The sequence below is a fragment of the Microtus pennsylvanicus genome, chromosome 6, assembly GCF_037038515.1.
Source record: "Microtus pennsylvanicus isolate mMicPen1 chromosome 6, mMicPen1.hap1, whole genome shotgun sequence".
Classification (NCBI taxonomy): Eukaryota; Metazoa; Chordata; class Mammalia; order Rodentia; family Cricetidae; genus Microtus; species Microtus pennsylvanicus.
This window is the reverse complement of record NC_134584.1, coordinates 1,591,933-1,612,274: the sequence shown is the minus strand read 5'-3', so window position 1 is coordinate 1,612,274 and position 20,342 is coordinate 1,591,933. Positions and strand designations below refer to the sequence as shown.

Below are 20,342 nucleotides of genomic sequence, written 5' to 3'. Positions count from 1 at the left end.
TCCCCGGAACTTTCATTCCTTGAGACACGGTTTCTACCTGCCTCTGCCTTCAGAGTGCTGAACTTTTTCTTTTCTTTTTTTTTTTTTTGTTACACATCTGCCTTTATTGTAAACAGCAGTTGGGACACTTGTAGCAATGGTAAAAAAATAATTTACAAAAGCAGGGACTTGGTGAAGCTGCCTGGTGGGTACCCTTGGGGACTCATATGTAGATGCCAACCCAGAGTAGGAGGAAGAGGACTCCAAAGCCCATGAAGAGTGACCACCAAGGAGACGAGGAGCTCTTTGTAAATGTCACGAGTGTACTTGGTGGAGGTGACCTCGTAAACGAAGAACCAGGCGGTGAAGAACATGCCGATGGCCAGAAGTACCACAGTCAGGTGTGGGAAGACGGCTGGGTTGACAGGGCTAGTGTACCTACCACCGGAAGAACACGTCGGCAGAAGCAAGCGCGTTAAGCCTGAACTTTTCCTTCTTTTTAAGATTTATTTATTTATTATGTATACAGTGTTCTGCCTGCGCGTACACCTGCGAGCCAGATTACATCACAGATCGCTGCGAACCACCACGTGGCTCCCCTACCACAGTTTGTCCCCTGAGCGGCGGGATGAATTCTTATGTGCACTAGCCGTGTTGGGGGATGGAATCAGGGGTCTCCTGGATGCTAGGCAAACACCTTAAAAACGTGCTGTAGCCCGAGCCCCAATTTTTATTCAAGAGTCCACATATTTGCTTCATCCACTGTAGGGATGGGGAAAAGGAGGGCCTGAGTGGACCTGGAACCCGGGGAACTTCCCGGTAGTCTGAGGGCAGATGCTCTTTGAGTGAGTTTCCTTCTGCCTCAAGTCTCCCCTCTGTGGATGTCTCAGTGTCAAGCAGGGTCCATGTTTGGGCCATCCATTCGTGGGTCTTGAACCGGCAACACAGCGCTCTGGCCCCGGCAGGACACAAGGAAAAAGGCCCCCAGATACACTAAGATGGCGTGAAAGGGCACGCGCGCGGCCTTATGGGAATTGTAGTCAGCTCTCCGCCTCGAGCAGGCCCCGCCCACGAACTAAGTTCCCGTCGTGCCCCGCGCCGGTAGGCGGGGCGGTCCGGTTGCTAGGACTTGGAGCGGCGTGTTCTCGCGGGCGTCCCTCAGGTGAGCAGCCGCCGTGGGGACTCGGCTTCCACTGTTCCGGATACGCCACCGGGCAGCGGGGAGAGCGACACGATCCGGTCGGTGGACGGGAAAACTAGGCCTTGCTGGGGCCGACGACGTAGGCTCCGGGAGTGCTGCGCGCGTTCCGGGAGGTGGTGGGCGTGCTCGTGCGCTCAGTCAACGCGAGTACGCGTGCGTCGAGGGTTTTGTACCTACCGCACCCTACGCCGTCGGTTTGCTGCGCACGCGTGTGCCCCTCTTCTCATTCCGGAAACTCGTAATTTCCAGTTGCGTCTGTTCCGGGTCATCGCAGTTAGTCCCCTGCCTCAGGGTTGTCCAAACACCGTCTAAACAGCAGGTGTGCAGTTTCCCTTTAAGCTATGGTACCCTGTGGGAATTGTTGAGGTAGTTCTGGCGGTACCAGGTATCGAATCCTGGGCTTTGGTCCTGTTAGGTGGGCACCGCTAACCCACGTCCCTTCCCTCCGGTAGCTGATTCCACCCTTACCCCCTCACTGGAGGTGGGTAGGTTGTCACCGCTGCCCTCTGCCTTCAGTCCTTTATATTTTTTATTTCGGAAGGTTTTGCTTTCTGTCTCAGACTGGCCTGGAACTCAGCATCCTGCTTACTGAGGGCCTGGTGTTTTAGGCTTGAGCGTTCAGACTTGACGCCGTGATGCTGTTTGCTGTCCTCCCCTGTAGCCAAGCCAGTCGACAGCCGTGGCCCCTTTCTGTGGGACCCTGAACCCAGGTCCCATTGCTTGCCTGCAGTTCTTAAGTGCGGTGTGCTGAGGTTCCCCCGAGAGAGGCAGACTTCCTAAGCCACTTTAGGGAGTGTCGGCAGGCCCCAGGTCCCTGTCGGGGGCTCATGGGGCAGGAGCTCCTTTTGGGACCTGTTTGCATGCTGACTCCATTTATGCTGGTGTCCCCTTCAGTCCCAGAACGTGGGAGGCTGACATAAAAATGACCGCAAGTTTGAAGCTGATCTGATAGACATGGTGAGCTCTCGGCTAGCTTGGGCTACACGGGGAAACCTTGTCTCAGAACAGAACAAGAAAGCAAGCATACAGGGGGCTGGAGAGATGGCTCAGTGATTAAGAGCATTGCCTGCTCTTCCAGAGGTCCTGAGTTCAATTCCCAGCAACCACATGGTGGCTCACAACCATCTGTAATGAGGTCTGGTGCCCTCCTCTGGCCTACAGGCATACACACAGACAGAACATTGTATACATAATAATAAATAAATAAATATTTAAAAAAAAGAAAGAAAGAAAGAAAGCATACAGAATGGACCTTGAAGGACCCCTCTGGCCACAGCCTTGGCTACCATCCTGTGGCTTTCAGACTCCTCCCCAGAGGTCTGTAAAGCCAGGCACCTGTCCCCAAGGCCTTCTTTCTGCGTCCCTGTTTGTAGTCTTGAGGGGACAAACGCAGCTGTGTCTTCTGCCCTGCAGACAGTAGTGCTTTGTGGTCCCCACAGTTGGTGGGGGTTGTAGGCGTGCTGGGTGCCTGGGAAGGCCAGATGTCACCATGGCCCCTCATGGGCTCTGCCTGCCCTGGGGCCTGTCAGAGGCAGCCATGGTGCCACTAGGCTCTCAGACATGCCTGGCACCATTCTCCCCATAGAGCCATGCTCCACTGACCTGGGCAGCCTGGGGGAGCTCTAGAAGCCAGCAGATGCCCACCAGGCCATCACGGTGGCCGGGGGACACCACAGGGGTGGCGGTTTGTGGGTAACGCAGACAAGCCCCTAGGCAGCCCTGCAGTCGCCTCCCTCGCGGGAGCTCTTGTTCTGTCTTCTGGTTGGTTTCTTTGATGCTCAGTATGTAACTCAGGTTTCAGTGTGGCAGCCACGTTCCTGCCACCTTTGAGCCACTCTCGCAGCCCCTCCGTGGCGGTGCTTTGATGATTGTGAAGAATGTGGGTGTCTAATCGTTGCCTGTAGATGGCTGTTAGTCAGCTGGCATGGTGGGGCAGAGAGGTAGGTGACAACTCAGCTGACATAAGGGTGGCAAGTGGTTTTGGGTAGCAGGGTCTGTGTGGAGCCTGCAGTATGGCTGCTGCCGGGTCGCGCCTGACGTCCTGTTCTGACTGACTGTTATTCCATGGCAGTGTGAAGCAGTTGTCTGCGGCCAAGAGGATCCTCTGTGGCCTAGCCCTCACTGTGCCTCTCACAGCCTGGTGTTTCTTTTCTTTTCTTTCTTTTCTTTTTTTTTTTTTTCATTTTTTCTGACAGGGTTTCTCTGCATAACCTCCCTGGCTGTCCTGGAACTCACTTTGTAGACCAGGCTAGTCTTGAACTCACAGAGATCCCCTGCCTCTGCCTCCTGAGTGCTGGGATTACAGGCGTGTGCCACCACTGCCTGGCTGAGCCTGGCTTTTCTCTTGTGTATCACAAGGTGACGCTAGTTTTGACTGTCAGCTCAGGTTTCTTTGGGGTGCTGGCAGAGCCTGCTGGAATGGGTCCTGGCCACGTGCCTGCCTTGTTCAGCAGGGCCTGTGTTCTTGGGATAGATACATCTTAGGTCTGCTGCCTTTTTCTGGGGTATTAAAGTGGGGTCTTGCCCACTGCAGTTTATAGCCATCATCTTGCCTCTGCCCCACCAGTGCTGGGGTGACATTTGTGTGTCTCTACTCTGATCCACTGTGACCCCAGTAGGCTCCACCTGGGGTCGGGGGGATGTGAGTGTGAGGGCTATGCCCTTCTGTGGGTGGTCCTCCACCCCACCAGTTAGCCCTGGGGCCATAGCCAGAAACATGTGCTATGGTCGCCTCTTCTGCAGGTAGAGGTCCCCGTGGGGCTGTACGCACATATACTGGACAAGGCATGTCCACACCTCATACTGCAGGCAGAATTCTGTTTTTCCTGACTATATGCCTGAGCTCTTCAAGCCAACCAAAGCGTGGCAGTAGCCCATGCCAGACCCACAGATCAAGTATTAGTTGTCTGTGGGTGGGTGACCGTGGGCTTGTTTAGGGGCCAAGGACTGGATTTTGTTTTTCATGGACTTTTTTTTGTTAGAGACAAAGTATTATGTAGCCCAGGCTGGCCTCAAAGTCACCATGAGCTCCTGATGCCCTGGCCTGCTCCTCCCAGGTTGATAGGTAGTGTTACTGGGCCTGTGCATGCTGATGGGGTGGGTTCTGGATTCGGCAGTAATGAGTGACTGTCTCCCCACTGTGTCCGTCCTGTGCGCGATGACTGGTCAGAGCCCTGAGGAGCCCGGCACGGTTATTCCTTGTGCAGCCTGGGAGTCAGCTGACTGTACCTGGCGCTCAGGCTCCTCTTTCCCAGACCTGGCAGGATCCATAGCATCCCAGGACAGACCCCGAGCCACTGAAGCTGACGGATGACACTCCAGTCGCATCTTTGTCTCCCACAGTCAAAGCTCGCTGAGCATGGATCCCACCGCGGGCCTCGCAGAGCAGCCTGAACCTGAGAAGACTGGAAGTGAGGAGCAAGAGCCTGTGCAATGGCAAGCCCTCCCTGTCCTGTCGGAGCAGCAGTCGGGGGCCGTGGAGCTGGTGCTGGCCTATGCTGCCCCCGTCCTGGACAAACGCCAGACATCACGCCTCCTCCGGGAGGTGTCTGCTGTCTACCCGCTTCCAGCCCAGCCCCACCTCAAGCGGGTGCGCCCCAGCCGCAGTGCCGGGGGCGCCCACGCATCGGATCTGCTGTTGTGCCTGGCAGGGCCTTCAGCGGGCCCCCGCTCTCTGGCCGAGCTCCTCCCCAGGCCGGCCGTGGACCCACGTGGCCTGGGCACACCTTTCCTGGTGCCTGTGCCCGCCCGGCCACCCCTCACCCGGAGCCAGTTTGAGGAGGCGCGGGCACACTGGCCTACATCCTTCCACGAGGACAAGCAGGTGACCAGCGCGCTGGCCGGGCAGCTCTTCTCTGCACAGGCGCGAGCAGCCATGCAGAGCCACATGCAAAGGGCCGTGCGTGCCGCCCAGAGAGCAGCTGCGCAGGGCCTGCGGGCGGTGGGCGCTGTGGTGGTCGACCCAGCCTCTGACCGCGTGCTGGCCACAGGCCATGACTGCAGCGGCACCGCCAGCCCCCTGCTGCACGCTGTCATGGTGTGCATTGACCTGGTGGCCCAGGGGCAGGGCCGTGGCACCTGTGACCTCAGATGTTACCCAGCTTGCTCCTTCGCCCCGGCCTCCACCGCCCAGGGTGCACGTCCTGGCAGCGTGCGCAAGCTGGAGGAGGATGAGGACAGCCTGCCCTACGTGTGCACTGGCTACGACCTGTATGTCACCCGCGAGCCCTGCGTCATGTGTGCCATGGCCCTTGTCCACGCCCGCATCCAGCGCGTCTTCTATGGGGCGCCCTCACCAGACGGCGCCCTGGGCACGCGTTTCCGTGTCCACGCGCGGCCAGACCTCAACCACCGCTTCCAGGTGTTCTGTGGCATCCTTGAAGACCAGTGCTGCCAGCTGGACCCTGACCCATAGGCCTGGTGACCGTCTGCTTCCAGACCTCTGCGTCCCCTGAAGCTCCACGGCCTTGGACCCGAGGGACCCACCCTCTGTATCTGTCTAAGGACACTGACCGCCTGTGTTAGCGTGTGTGGGACCCTTTCAGTCCCAAGACAGCGGCCTCCTCTCTGCTGGCTATGGCGACCGTGGGCGACCCTGCTTACAAGCCCAGTGGCTGTCTTCCAGTTCCGGTGGTCCTCCAGGCTTGGGGCAGGGAGCAGCCATCGTGTGTGAAAATAAAGCACCTCAAACCAAGTTCCTGTTTGCACCAAGGGGCCAGGCTGTGTGGCTTTGAAGGGGAAGGTGGCAGCCCTGCTGAGTGCAGCCAGTTCTGGATGCTTCTAGGGGCAGAAGCAGTTCAGGAGACGCCCGTGCCTGTCTCTGCAGTCTGTCTGGACACCTGTTGGCCTGGGCTGTTCATGGCCCTTCTCTGTACCTCTCTGCTGGGGAGGCTGGGGCTTCAGAAGGGTCCGCCTGAGTGGTGGGCTGCTAGGCCTCTGAGCAGGACGCTGCTGCCCTTAGGAGACCGGCCTGGGGGCCCTCCCAGGCTGAGGGGACATGGGGCTTTGCCAGTGGTGAGGGCCTGCTATGCGCCTGCTGGCCTTGGGCAGATGTGGACAGCGGAGCGTGGCTCAGCCTAGAGCAGACGTCGGGCTTGGGTTCCTGCCTGTATCTTCATGTCCTCCCTTACAACCTTCCTCCTCCAAGGAAAGCCAGGGCCTGTTGCTACTCAGATGACCAGGAGGCAGGATGGGGCAGGGTGAGGCTGTGAGGTGGCCCGTCTTGACACTGTGGGACTGTGTCCAGCCAGTGGCACCTGGTTGAGCAGTGCCTGGACTCTGAGACCAGGGTGGACCTGCAACCTTTTTACTTGAAACCTCAGGGGGGCTTCCCCGGCCTCCTCAGAGCCATTCAGGTGACTGGGGCTGTGCCAGGGCCCTGTGAGCTCTCCTGGGTGAATTCCACACCCACAGCTGCTGTGACCATGTGATTGTCACATGGCAGGAAGCTCTGTTCTGGGTGGTTCCCTTGAATAGAAATCCCGAGGGTTGTGTCGGGAGCACTTAGCGTCATCTTTGGGGCCACATTTGGGTCAGTGTTGGGAGGACAAAAACTGGGGACATCCTGGCCCCAAGGCTGCGGGTAGAATCAGCTGGTGGCTTCACCCTTCCCCTTCCAGACTTCTCTGTGGGGAGGTGACATGCAGCCCCACACCTGGGACCAACATCTGGGCAGCAGCCATCAGGGCCTGTGTGGGTGGACTGGGCTCGGTTCTTCCTGGGCCTGGTGGCTGCAGGGGCCCTGATACTAGTCTCCTTTCAGGTGGCCCTTTCTGCCTGGGTGCCAGGCCAGCTGGTACAGAAATGGCAGGTGAGACGTCCTGTTCCCCAACTCCCACTGAAACCCTGGATTCCTGAGCTGTGGTTGCAAACCTGACCTGAGCTTCTGCCCTTGTGACACGTTTAGTGCTACAGTGGGGCATAGAGCCACCAAAGAGCCACCACCTTCCAGCGTGCAGATTGAGGGTTTGAAGTGTAGCTCGGAGGGGTGTACAGGGAACCCTGGGGCTGTGGAGGACCTCTGGCTGCCTGGTCTTTCCTGCCCTCCCTGGCCTGCCAACCTAGGGCGCGTGCACTGCCTGGCCGCTCCTTAGTGGTGTGGCCCTGGCTGCAGCCTTCGAGGGGACAGGAAGGCAACCTGCAAAGGTCTGCGTCCTGTGCAGCCTCGGTGGGGTCCTTCTGCAGGAAAGGAGAACAACTTCCCGCCGCTGCCGCGCTTTGTCCCGCTGAAGCCCTGCTTCTACCAGGACTTTTCTGAGGAGATCCCCGTGGAGCACCGGGTGCTGGTGAAGAGGATCTACCGCCTGTGGATGTGTGAGCCTCACGGGGCGGAGGGGTCCTGGTCCCTTCGTGTGGCTCCTCCGTCCTTGCTGATATGCCCCCACTCTTTTCCACCTGTGTCCCCCTCCAGTTTACTGTGCCACTTTGGGGGTGAACCTGGTGGCCTGCCTGGCCTGGTGGATTGCGGATGGGACAGGAGCCAACTTCGGCCTGGCCCTGCTCTGGCTGCTTCTCTTCACTCCCTGCAGTTATGTGTGCTGGTTTCGGCCCGCATACAAGGCCTTCCGGTAAGGCTGGTCCAGGGGCCGGCAGGCCGTAGAACCTCTCTGTCCTGCTGGAGTTTCTGATCCATATCCAGGACAGGCTTCCGCCCAGTTAACTGACATCTGTCCTCCACTTGTCCAGTGTGGCTGCTTGGGTCATGGGCAGCAATCTGTGACCATAGGCCACAACCAGCTGCTGGGATGGAGTCCAGGGTGTGAGACTCAAGGCAAGTGGCACTGGCTGAGCCATGTCCCCTTCTTTGGTGCTTTGAAGTTTGGTGGAGTTACACCACAGGGAGGTCTGGTCACAGCGCCCCTGCCTCAGCCTAACTTGAGGGCACCTGCTAAGTCGTCTTTGGAGTCCGTACCCTGATTTTTGGTTTACAGTTGGCTCGTGCACTATAGTTTCCTGAACATAATGCATGCTGGGATTGCAGTGTGGTGGGTTAGCCTTGCTGGTGCTTGCTTCTAGAGGATTCCATCATGCAAAAGTCTGCTCTCCGGCCTCCACAAGGCCACTTGTGTCTCTGGACAGTGTCTGTTATTGAGTCACACACGTGTGACCTCCCGTGTTTGTCCACTGCGATGTGTGTCAGCTGCATGCCTGGGTGTCCGTCATCCATCCACCTTCAGTTGTCTCTCCTCAGCTGGCTTCTCCCTTCTGGGACAAGTGTGCCTGAGTTACAGACAGAGGCTAGAGTGGGGCAGGGGGACTCCACCAAGCCAGAGCAGAGGCTGTCTCCTCCCACTCTCCGAAGCCCCCTTCCTTTGCCTTCAGGGTATCTAGGCTTTATCAGCTCTCCCTGTTGGTGGGACCCCCAAGTTTCTCCAGGCCGTCCCCAGAGACACTGGCTGAGTGCCTGGTGGAGGGTCCGTAGGTCCATCAGGGACCAGGGGACTCGGTGCTTCCTCCCCACCGTGCTCTTTTCCTTGCAGAGCCGACAGCTCCTTTAACTTCATGACGTTCTTCTTCATCTTCGGAGCACAGTTCGTCCTGGCCGTCTTTCAGGCCGTCGGTTTCTCAGGCTGGGGGGCATGGTAAGCCGACTAAGGGATGTGCCTATGTGAGAGTCCGCTTGGGCCTTATCGCGAGCGACCAGCAGAGGGTGCTGCCGAGCTGCTCGTGGCCCTGCCAGTGCCACCCTCTTAGATTTCATCCTAAAGCGACCCTTTCCTGCCACTCTGCCCGGGGCTGCCTTGGACAGACACACTCCATATATGGCCTTGACTGGCCTGGACCTGGTAATTGAAGTTACGAGTTTTATCTGCCCCACTCCTGAGTACTGGGATAAAGGCATGTGCCGCTAGGTCTGGGCCCCCATTTCTTTCTCGCGTGTATTACACCCCAAGAGTTCTCCTCCGCTCCACTCTTCCCAGCACCTCCCTTTCTTCCAGATCCATTTACTCCTCTTCCATTTCCCTCCCAGGGACATCAACCAAACAGGAATAACGAGTTACAGTAGGAGCAGGCACAGCCTCGTGCATGGCTGTGAGACAGCCCAGGACAAGGCTCCTGCACTCCCACTGTTGGGAGCCCCTTAGGTGTATGCAGAGGACTTAGGTCAGGCCCTTCCAGGCTCCATGGTTGTTGCTTCAGTCCCTGGGAGCCCTTAGGAGCCCTGCTCAGTTGACGCAGTGTGGCCTCCGTTTCTTTTGTGCGTCCTCGTCGAAGTCCATGTAAGGTCCTCGGGCACCCTCTTCCCCTCCATGTTTCTCATATGAACCCTGCCCCCTACCTTCCCTGGCAGCTGGAGTCCACAGCCTTGGAACGGGCTGTCACCCACTCCATCCCTAGCCATGGCATCTCCAGGATGGACGGCTGCCAAGGAGGGCTATTTAGCGTGTCCCACCCAGCCCCACGTACTTGGTCATTTAGTGGTAGCGTGGAGAACGGCCTGGAGGAATCATCGAGGCCTTGCCTTAATACTTTTTTTGAGATGTTTGGTGTGTTTTGTTTTTGTCAGTCACCCTTTGGTCCCTAACTGAGCTCGGGCTCCTTTTTACCTCTTGATCCGTTGGAGATCTGTACATATGAAGGATGAGGCCTATTTACACATTCCTTGTTGATTTGTCAGAGCTCTTTGCATGTGAAGGACATGCTGGGCCCTCCTTACCCCTCGTCTCCCTTTTCACTCTGCAGTGGCTGGCTGGCGGCTGTTAGATTCTTTACGGTCAGTGTTGGGGCTGCCGTGGTCATGCTGATCCCGGCCATACTGTTTTCCTTGTCTGCTGTCATGATGGCCATCACTCTTGTGAAGGTAAGTTGGCAGGTCTGTCTCCACAGAGCACCTGTGTCTTCAGGTGTGGCTGTGAAGAGTTTTGACACCTGGGAACTCACAGGCTTGGTTGGGGAGGACACATGGCCCTCTGCTAGGTGTGCAAGTCCTGGAGAAGGTTCAGGACTGGGCATCACAGGTGGCACTGGCCCCAGAGCAGGGAGCGCAGGAGACCTGGCCGGGTTCCCCAAACACCACTGTGCCCTGTGGCAGCTCTGCCTGGCTGGACACATCCTCAAGGCAGAGCACAGGTTCTACTGTAGCTAGCTGTGTAGGGGCAGTAACCTTTTAAAAGGCCTTTTTTTTTTTTTTTGACGCCAGGCAGTGGTGGCGCATGCTTTTAATTCCAGCACTCGGGAGGCAGAGGCAGGTGGATTTCTGTGAGTTCAAGGCCAGCCTGGTCTACAAGAGCTAGTTATACAGAAAAATCCTGTCTCGAGGGGAAAAGCCTTTTTGGGGGTTTCTTTTCTAGAGGATAAACCGAGCCTTGTGAGCTCCGGGCAGCCCTGCTCAGCACAGAGCCGCTCTTCCATTCTCGAAGCTGATGCATGTCTAGGAGTGAGCAGCCCACGTCCCTAGAGCTGCGACTTATCTGCAGCAACCCCGGCGTTCCCAGGACAGTGTTGACAATCCAGGAGGCCCGTGTTTCATCCTTTTTTATTTATTTATTTATTTATCTATCTATTTATTTATTTATTGGTTTTTCGAGACAGGGTTTCTCTGTAGCCTTGGAGCCTGTCCTGGAACTCCCTTTGTAGGCCAGGGTGGCCTCGAACTCACAGAGATCCGCCTGCCTCTGCCTTCCGAGTGCTGGGATTAAAGGCGTGTGCCACCACCACCCGGCGCGTGTGTCATCCTTATAGTGTCTACCCAGTCCTATCTGGGTCACACTCCCCAAGTGCATGCCGCTGCCCTCCTCCCAGTCCCTAACTAGTCGTGGAGGAGCGGGTGTGCTGTGAGGAATTCTAAAGACACAGCCCCCAAAGCTGACGTGAGCCCTGCACATGGAAGAGAAGCTGCACATGGCCACTCTGGCCTTACGGCCTCTGCAGGTTTTGTTTGAGTATTTTTTGTTTTGTTTTGTTTTAATTTTTAGAGGCAGTATCATGTAGCCCAGGCTAGCCTCAGACTCACTGTGTAGGCTGAGACTGACCTTGAACTCCTGATCCTCCTGCCAGTTTACTGTGCCACTTTGGGGGTGAACCTGGTGGCCTGCCTGGCCTGGTGGATTGCGGATGGGACAGGAGCCAACTTCGGCCTGGCCCTGCTCTGGCTGCTTCTCTTCACTCCCTGCAGTTATGTGTGCTGGTTTCGGCCCGCATACAAGGCCTTCCGGTAAGGCTGGTCCAGGGGCCGGCAGGCCGTAGAACCTCTCTGTCCTGCTGGAGTTTCTGATCCATATCCAGGACAGGCTTCTGCCCAGTTAACTGATATCTGTCCTCCACTTGTCCAGTGTGGCTGCTTGGGTCATGGGCAGCAATCTGTGACCGTAGGCCACAACCAGCTGCTGGGATGGAGTACTGGGGTGACAGGTGTGTGCCACCACAGCTGGTTTCTGTGGTGTGGAGGGCAGGATGGAACTCAGGATGAGTGTGCCTTACATACTGAGCTGCATCCTCAGGATGAGTGTGCCTTACACACTGAGCTGCATCCTCAGGATGAGTGTGCCTTACACGCTGCGCTGCATCCTCAGGATGAGTGTGCCTTACACACTGCGCTGCATCCTCAGGATGAGTGTGCCTTACACGCTGCACTGCATCCTCAGGATGAGTGTGCCTTACACACTGCGCTGCATCCCCGCTCTCAGCCTGGCTGCCCTGGCTCTGATAAAGATCTGCCTGCCTCTGGCTCCCACCACACCTGCCTTTTTGTTTATTTATTCATTCTTACTTTTTATTTATTTATTTAGTTTTTTCAAGACAGGGATCCTCTCTGTAACTCTGACTGTGCTGGAACTCGCTCTGTAGCCCAGGCTGGCCTTGAGCTCAGAGCCCACCTCTGCCTCCTGAGTGCTGGGATTGAAGGTGTGCGCCAGCACACTGTGCTTTTTTGTATTTTTTAGACAACGTCTCATGTAGCCCAGGCTAGCTCCTACCTCAGCCTGAGTGATGAGGGTCTATACCACCCTGCCCTGCATTATCCCCCTTTCTTCCTCAGGCTCCCTAAGAAAGATGGTCAGAGGTCACACACACTAGTGACAGGTGTCACAGTAGGGTGATGCGTACCGCCCTGGAGAAGCTGTTGTTGAACTGGTGTGTCCTTTGGGGCTGCGGGGACAGCAGAATGGAGATGAGGTACCCAGGGCACAGCGAGGGCGCACCCAGGGCACAGCGAGGGTGTAGGGTCTGTCATGCCTTGTGATGTCACCTGAGGATTCACAGTGGGTCTCTGTCCCTGCCAGTGCCTGACCTGCTCTCTGCTCTTGTCCTGACCCTTCAGGTGCACAAGATCTACCGTGGGGCTGGTGGGAGCCTGCAGAAGGCACAGACGGAGTGGAGTGCTGGTACCTGGAGGAATCCCCCGTCGAGGGAGGCCCAGTTTAACAACTTCTCTGGGAATAGCCTGCCTGAGTACCCCACTGTCCCCAGCTACCCCAGTGCAGGCCAGTGGCCTTAGGCAGCTGGCTGGCCCTAATTTCGTGCCTCTGTCTCCTGCCATCACCCTTGGTCCTGAAGCCCGAGCATCTCCCCAGGGTCACAAGAGGTTCTTGGCCTGTATTCATCTTTGTCCTACCCTCAGCAAGCTCTGCCCAACAGCTGTTGTCCACTGTCAGCCCCCAGAGCCAAGCTGTTACTGCCTCTCCTGTCCACGGAGCAGCCTCAAGGGCCAGGCTCCTGCCGTTGTGTCCCAGAGCACTGAGGGTGGAGGCAGGAGCGTGGCTGTTGTGACTGCATCCTTAGCACTGCCATCGGGTCTACCCCTGGGACAGGGTCCTCCAGCTTCTGTGGCCCATCCCTAGTGGCAGTGACAGCCTGCTGGCCCCACAACCATCCAGGATTCTGACTAGACCTCTGCCAGTGCAGGCAGTGATCACTGGGTTGGGGCTGCTGTGGCTCCAGGAGGCCCTCCCTCTCTCTGTGGGAGGAGAGACAGGCTCAGCTACACAGCAGGCTTCACCCCTTCACCCAGAGGCTAGCCAGGACCACAGGCCCTTGGTCTGCTGGGAGCAGAGCCAGGGACAGAACTGTGCCTTAGAGAGAACCCTGCTTTCCCTCACCCTTCGCCTTCCCAGGGTAGCTGTGGCCTGGACAGGAAAGCCACCTGAGTTATGGAAGGTCCATGGCACCCCTGATGACATTGGACTCAACATTTTCCCTTATGACCTGCTGGTGCCACCAGCTAAGCCACTGCAGTCCCCAGGCCTCCCCACAGAGCCGTGCCCTTCCTGCCGGTGTCCTGCCAAACTGCCTGGGCACCTGGATGCCCAGAGGGGGCCAGAATAGAGAGTTGCAGGCAGGCGCTTGGGGATCAGCCTCGCACACTGAGGTACAGAGGGGGCATGGGGATGGAGCCCAGTACCCCCAAGACACCTACACAGCTTTGCCCTGCCATCCCGGGGTATGTGTACCCACATGCCAAGTTGGTTTTGTTATGTGAGAATATTCTGGAAATAAATTCTCTTTCTGCAGCAGGGCCTGTACTTGTGTGCACATGTATACGTACCTGTGTGTGTGTGGAGCCTGGAGGTTGGCGTAACAGACAGGCACCATAGCCTGCTGCTGACCTGGGTTTGGAGCAGAGGCAGGTGGTGTCTTGAGTTCCATGCTGGCTAAGCCTACGTAGCAAAATACATATGCCCCAAAATAAGAGGATTATCCTGGGATACATAGGTCTCGGTCTCAAAAGGCTTTAGAGAAGGTGGCATCATGGAGGACATGCTCCAGAGTGGACCAGCATGGTCTGCTTTGTGTCTCCTGTTCTCCCTGCACTAAGGCCCTTCCCCCAGAGCCTTGGCAATGCCCATGAAAACTGCATCTTGCTGGGTGGTGGTGGTGCACGCCTTTAACCCCAGCACTCCAGAGGCAGAGGCAGGCAGAGTTCAAGGCCAGCCTGGTTTACACAGTGAGTTCCAGGACAGCCAGGGGCTACAGAGTCTCAAAAAGCAATTAAAAAAAAAAAAAGATCCAAAGGCACAGATACCTGCCAAGGGAAGGCCATGGAAGGAGAGATGGGCAGATGTATCTAGAGGCCAAGGACACTGAGGTCACTGGCTGCCACATGCCACTGGGCAGGACTGGACTCCCTACAAAATCAGTGGGGTCAGCCCTCCTTGTTGACCTCAAAGTTCTGTCCCACAGAAGGGAGACGAGCTTGTGTTAGCCCTGGTGTATGGGGCTTTCCCTGTAAGCCTGTGTCTGCACACAACTCACTACCACACATAGGGTGGCAGTTCTTTCAGGAGCGGCGACAGTGACCCCATAGTTATGAAGTTCCTCACGCGGCATCTCTTCAACAGTTATGGTGCCATTCTGTCTTCAGCCACCAGGGGACACTCTGGGTTTCTCGTACCCATTGTCCTCTGCACTCTCCAATGCTGTCGGCACAGAAGACAATGGCCAGCCACCCACACTGGCCTCCCATACTGAGTCCTGTCTCCAAAGTCCCCAGTACAATATCACATGCTGTAACCCGTTCTCTGCTTTGGCTCTTTTAATCTTTTCTAGGTTTGTTGTTTGGTTTTTGGTTTTTTTGAGACAGGGTTTCTCTGTGTAGCCCTGGCTGTCCTGGAACTCACTCTGTAGACCAGGTTGACCTCTAATTCACAGAGATCCTCCTGCCTCTGCCTTCCAAGTGCTGGGATTAAAGGTATGCACCACCACCAACCGAATTACTGGTTTGTGTTTTTAATATGGTCTCCTGTACCACAGGCTGGCCTCCAGCACGCTGCATGGCCAAGGCTGGCCCTGAGCCCTCTTGACTCCACCTGGTGTATCTGAGCACTGTTGCTAAGCTCCTCTGGTGCATCCTGGGGTCCTCTACTTTCCCTGCTGGCTGGAGGGGAATGCTGGGGTGTAGTACAGAACATACTCATCTCTGAAGCCAGGAAGAACTTGGAACGATTGTGCCTCTAATATTCAGAAAGTTCTGGAATGCTTTAAAATGGGGAAATACAGGAAAATTATAGAATCACTGTTGTCAGAATCTGGAGGCAGGAGGGCTGCCCTGTTGAGTTCATCTACCTGGTAGGTAGATAAAACTGCACTGCCTATTCCCTCCCATGCAGACATCACCAATCGATTGACAAATGAATGATTCCTTCCATGTTTTGCACAGGACAGGCATTAAGCAATCAACATTAAGCAATCAATCTGCCAGCCAATGGTGTGGCCCATTCTGTGCACAAGTCAGGCGTCAATAAGACCTCAGCACACAGCACTCACCACGAGTCAATGTGTCAGCAATGGCCTCCTCCATCTATACATAGAGAAGTGACATCAAGAGGAAACCACATAGCATCTTATTTCCAACTCAGACTTCCTGAAAGGCACCTCTAAGCTCATCCTGGGACAAGGTGAACTCAGGCAGGGCAGCCCCTCCTGCTCCCACAGAACACTGTCTAGGATTAGCTTGGACGCTAGCCTCTGGGGCAACATCAAGAAAACATCAGTGTGTGCCTTCCAAGGCCAGTTCCTGCTTGATGACCGAGACTGTCCTGTCCCCTCAGAAGGAAACTACCAGGCCTGGCTGGAAAGTGTGGGCACCCTGCCACTCAGTGTAAGGAAGCCATGTGTAGCCGGAGTCCCCGTGGTTACCAGTGCAGGGTATGGGCAGCTGTCATCTCTTCAAGGTCCTCCACCTGCTGCCAGGAACAAGATGAGCTCCCTTGGCCCAAAGGGGGACTCTTCCTGCCTCCTCCAGCTGCTGAGGAATCCTGGCACCTCGCCAGCAGGTGATTTAGCCACCTGCTCTGCTGGAACTTTCTCGGTATGGACATTACAATCTCAAGTCCGGGCTGGGCTCAGTGGGTAGTGTTCCCTAGCTCCCAATGCTCAGTACATCAGGAGTTGGAGTTTAGATCACCCTTTGCTACATATTGGGTTTGAGGCTAGTTTGAACTACATGTGACCCAGTCTTAAAAAAAAAATTATTAGCCATGAGATGGTGGTGCACACCTTTAATCCCAGCACTTAGGAGGCAGAGTCAGGCAGATCTCTGGTCTACATAGGGAGTTCCAAGACAGGCTCCAAAGCTACAGAGAAAACCTGTCTTGAAAAACAAAAAAAACAGAAGGATATAATATTACCTAAGTTAACAGGAAGTGCATAGTAAGGGACTTCTAAAACTCTAGAATTGACAGAGACTTCTCACTGCCTGGACAGTCACCCAAAGTTCTTCTGTAACATTGGGGCATCTGTCTTCAGCCTACAGGCCCATAGTATCCGCAGACTTTTCCACAAAGCAGGAAATTTCAAAGACCGTTCCGCCTATATTGGCAGTTTGTCAGTCATTTTTTTTTTCAAGACAGGGTTTCTCTGTGGTTTTGGAGCCCAGTCACTATTTTTTTAATTTTTTTTTAAGATTTATTTATTTATTATGTATACTGCTCTGCCTGCATGTACACCTGCCAGCCAGAAGAGGGAACCAGATCTCATTTGGTTGCTGGGAATTGAACCCAGGACCTCTGAAGAGCAGCCAGCTTTCTTAACCTCTGAACCATCTCTCCAGCCCCGTCAGTCACTATCTTCTGTGTCCTGCAGAATGTCTGGCAGACTCTTTCATGAAGCAGGAATCCCAAGGGATCATCTCCCCTTTAGGCAAGTTCAGCCACCATTTCTCTGTGGGTCCTGCATGTCCAGTTCACACAGCATAGCATCAATCAGTCCAGGTAAGGGCAGTTTCTTACCCAAATGGCTAACCAAGGCCATAAGAGCCTCTCTGATGCCCATCTTCCTTTTGAAAAATGGTGCTCCCAGGAACAGATGTGTCTCATTGTCATGAAAAGTCTTAAGTTCTTAAAACATTTTAAATACCATCCATATTCTGAAGGTCTCTGAAAGATTTGAAGAATACCTAACAGAAATATATCTCTATATAGCGAGAAAACCTAACTAACATGACTACAAGCTTGACTATTATATACATTACTTTTGTTTGTTTGTTTGCTTTTTGTGTTTTGAGACAGGGTTTCTCTGTAGTTTTGGTGCCTGTTCTGGAGCTAGCTCTTGTAGACAATGCTGACCTTGATCTCACAGAAATCTGCCTGCTTCTACCTCCCAAATGCTGGGATTAAAGGCATGTGCCACCACTGTTCAGCTTACATTACATTTTTTTTTGAGAACAGAGTTTTATTTATTTATTTATTATTTATTTATTTTTTGGTTTTTCGAGACAGGGTTTCTCTGTGGTTTTGGAGCCTGTCCTGGAACTAGCTCTGTAGACCAGGCTGGTCTCGAACTCACAGAGATCCGCCTGCCTCTGCCTCCCGAGTGCTGGGATTAAAGGCATGCGCCACCACCGCCCGGCTTATTTATTTATTTTTTAAATTGATATTTTTTTTAAGATTTACTTTTTTAAAAAGATTTTATTTATTACATATAGAGTTTTCTGCCTACATGTATGCCTGCAGGTCAGAAGACGGTGCCAGATTACAGATGGTTGTGAGCCATCGTGTGGGTACTTGGAATTGAACTCAGGACCTTTGGAAGAACAGGCAATGCTCTTAACCTCTGAGCCATCTCTCCAGCCCCTAAATTGATATTTATTGAGCTCTACATTTTTCTCTGCTCTCCTCCCAGCCGCTCCCCTCCCCACTTCATTATTTTTTTCTGAAACAGGGTTTTTCTGTGTATCTCAGGCTATCCTGGAACTCACTCTGTATGTCAGACTGACCTCAAACTCACAGAGATCCCCCTGCCTCTGCCTCCTGAGTGGTGGGACTAAAGGCATGCGCCACCACCGCCCATACATTACATTTTTTTTTTTGTTTTTGTTTTTCGAGACAGGGTTTCTCTGTGGCTTTGGAGCCTGTCCTGGAACTAGCTCTGTAGACCAGGGGGGTCTCGAACTCACAGAGATCCGCCTGCCTCTGCCTCTTGAGTGCTGGTATTAAAGGCGTGCGCCACCATCGCCCAGCACATTTTTAAATGAGTTGCACAAATACAAAACCTTAATCAAGAGCAGAAATATATAACAAAATTGACCTTAAATTTGTATCAAGATCCATAGCAATGCAAATCTGTATAGCATATCCCCCTTTAAATGTAACCAAACATTTATAGACATATAATATAATGTAATATTTGGGGATATGGGCATAGTTTTCTCCAAACTGCTTCCTGGTTTTTGTTGGGCAAACTATTTTTGAGGGTGTTCATGGCGACCTTTTGGGGGATTTTTGTGCATCAAACCACATTAGTCTGGAATTAATTCCTGGGTTCTCATCTTCTGTGGAAACAAGAGCAGAACCTCTTTTCCAAAGTCTAATTCTTAGACTAAAATTCTGAAGTCAATACACCTTTATGTTGGCTTGACTTGGCAGTCCCCACAATGAAATGTCTCTCGCTGTGTAGCTCTTTAACAGTCAAAACACTCACCCGGTGGCAGTGGTGGCGCACGCCTTTAATCCCAGATGGGAGAGGCAGAGGCAGGCGGATCTCTGTGAGTTCCAGGCCACCCTGGTCTGCAAAGCTAGTTCCAGGACAGGCTCCAAAGCTACAGAGAAACCCTGTCTCGAAAAAAAAAAGTCAAAAATTCAAAGAAAACACAATAATATACATAATCTAGACTTTCTGTGTATATTACATCTTTATGTGGCTTATTTTTCTTTATTACTTTTTCAACAAGTTTAATATTTTATTTCTTTATTCCTTTGATCTATGCTGTCTGTACTCTTTTATATGACATCTACTGTCTCTTCACTTTTTCTTCTCTCTCCCAAGCCTATGTACATTTTTCTATGATCCATTTAGATGTCTTTTATATGACATCTACTGTCTCTTCACTTTTTCTTCTCTCTCCCAAGCCTATGTACATTTTTCTATGATCCATTTAGATGTCTTTTTTTTATCTGAATCTGTCTTTTTTTTAATATTTATTTATTTATTATGTATACAATATTCTGTCTGTGTGTATGCCTGCTGTCAGAAGAGGGCACCAGACCTCATTACAGATGGTTGTGAGCCACCATGTGGTTGCTGGGAATTGAACTCAGGACCTTTGGAAGAGCAGGCAATGCTCTTAACCACTGAGCCACCTCTCCAGCCCCCTGAATCTGTCTTTACTGTGTATCTGTTATTATTTTCTGACCAGAATCGCTTTTTTTACAATGCTAATCAGGCATGGCTAGGACCAACTCCATGGCCCTGCCTGCTTGCTCTGCCCAGTCCAGCATGGGGGAGGCATGTTCGCTGCCTCTGAGAGCCATGCACATCACCCCATTTTCAGGCACACAGCGGGTCTATGTTGCCATTAAGCAGGTTGTAGCACTCTGCTCACAGAACCCATTCAAATGCTCCATAGCCAGACCTCCCGAAAGAGCCAGAGTCCTTTGTGCTGGGGAACCAGGAAACCGCTGCTTTTTTGTTGAAGAATTCAATGCAGTTTTTACTGCGCCTTTCTTGCAAACAGAGCCTGTCTGAGAAACTGCTGTCACTAAGAAGCTGTGCTTCACTGTTCTTCTTGTGTCTAGAATTCCTTCCCAGACTCTCTTAGATTTGAAGAGGACTGAGTTGTCCACGTTGGCACCATTTGTTGACAGAGATTACTGTCCTGCCCGGTCCCACAGTGGTTCAGTACCAAAGAAACACACGGAAACCTACATTAATAATAAACTAGTTGGCCTATTAATACTCAGGCTTCTTAATTCTTTCTTTTTTTTTTAAATATTTATTTATTTATTATGTATACAATATTCTGTCTGTGTGTACATCTGCAGGCCAGAAGAGGGCACCAGATCTCATTACAGATGGTTGTGAGCCACCATGTGGTTGCTGGGAATTGAACTCAGGACCTTTGGAAGAGCAGGCAATGCTCTTAACCACTGAGCCATCTCTCCAGCCCCTCTTAATTCTTTCTTACATCTTAAATTAGCACATAATTCTTGTCTGTGTTAGCCACATGGCTTGGTCCCTTTTTTCAGCAAGGCGTTCTCATCCTCTGTATCTGGGTCTTTTGGCTTCCCAGAATTCTCCTGTTCTGGTTGCCCCGCCTATACTTCCAGCCTGACTACTGGCCAATCAGCATTTTATTAATCCAGTACAACTGAGAAACCTTTACAGGTACAAGACCATTGTCCTGGGGCTGGAGAGATGGCTCAGAGGTTAAGAGCATTGCCTGCTCTTCCAAAGGTCCTGAGTTCAATTCCCAGCAACCACATGTTGGCTCACAACCATCTGTAATGGGGTC

General features: G+C 53.4%; 2 protein-coding genes and 1 pseudogene across 9 annotated transcripts; 2 read left to right on the top strand and 1 right to left on the bottom strand.

Annotated features, from left to right (window-relative positions):
* Nucleotides 1-85: 85 nt before the first annotated feature.
* Nucleotides 86-1,449, bottom strand: LOC142852729 (dolichyl-diphosphooligosaccharide--protein glycosyltransferase subunit TMEM258 pseudogene; annotated as a pseudogene).
* Nucleotides 1,061-13,626, top strand: Scamp4 (secretory carrier membrane protein 4). Of its 7 annotated transcripts, XR_012910853.1 has the most exons (8): nt 5,648-6,378; nt 6,942-6,989; nt 7,364-7,492; nt 7,590-7,746; nt 8,659-8,760; nt 9,863-9,980; nt 12,156-12,292; nt 12,438-13,626. XR_012910853.1 is itself a non-coding variant. In XM_075975457.1 (7 exons), the coding sequence occupies exons 2-7, from the start codon at nt 6,983-6,985 to the stop codon at nt 12,612-12,614; spliced, it is 690 nt and encodes a 229-aa protein (XP_075831572.1). In that variant the 5' UTR covers nt 1,061-1,141; nt 6,942-6,982; the 3' UTR covers nt 12,615-13,626. The 7 variants fall into 7 exon arrangements, 6 of the variants coding, with proteins under 6 accessions (XP_075831572.1, XP_075831576.1, XP_075831575.1 ...); XM_075975457.1 differs by lacking the exons at nt 5,648-6,378; nt 12,156-12,292 and adding an exon at nt 1,061-1,141; XM_075975461.1 differs by lacking the exons at nt 5,648-6,378; nt 12,156-12,292 and adding an exon at nt 1,172-1,218.
* Nucleotides 1,079-5,873, top strand: Adat3 (adenosine deaminase tRNA specific 3). 2 transcript variants are annotated; one of them, XM_075975454.1, is made up of 2 exons: nt 1,079-1,141; nt 4,523-5,873. In XM_075975454.1, exon 2 carries the CDS (start codon nt 4,539-4,541, stop codon nt 5,592-5,594), a length of 1,056 nt encoding a protein of 351 aa, XP_075831569.1. In that variant the 5' UTR covers nt 1,079-1,141; nt 4,523-4,538; the 3' UTR covers nt 5,595-5,873. The 2 variants fall into 2 exon arrangements, with proteins under 2 accessions (XP_075831569.1, XP_075831570.1); XM_075975455.1 differs by lacking the exon at nt 1,079-1,141 and adding an exon at nt 1,366-1,499.
* Nucleotides 13,627-20,342: the final 6,716 nt, after the last annotated feature.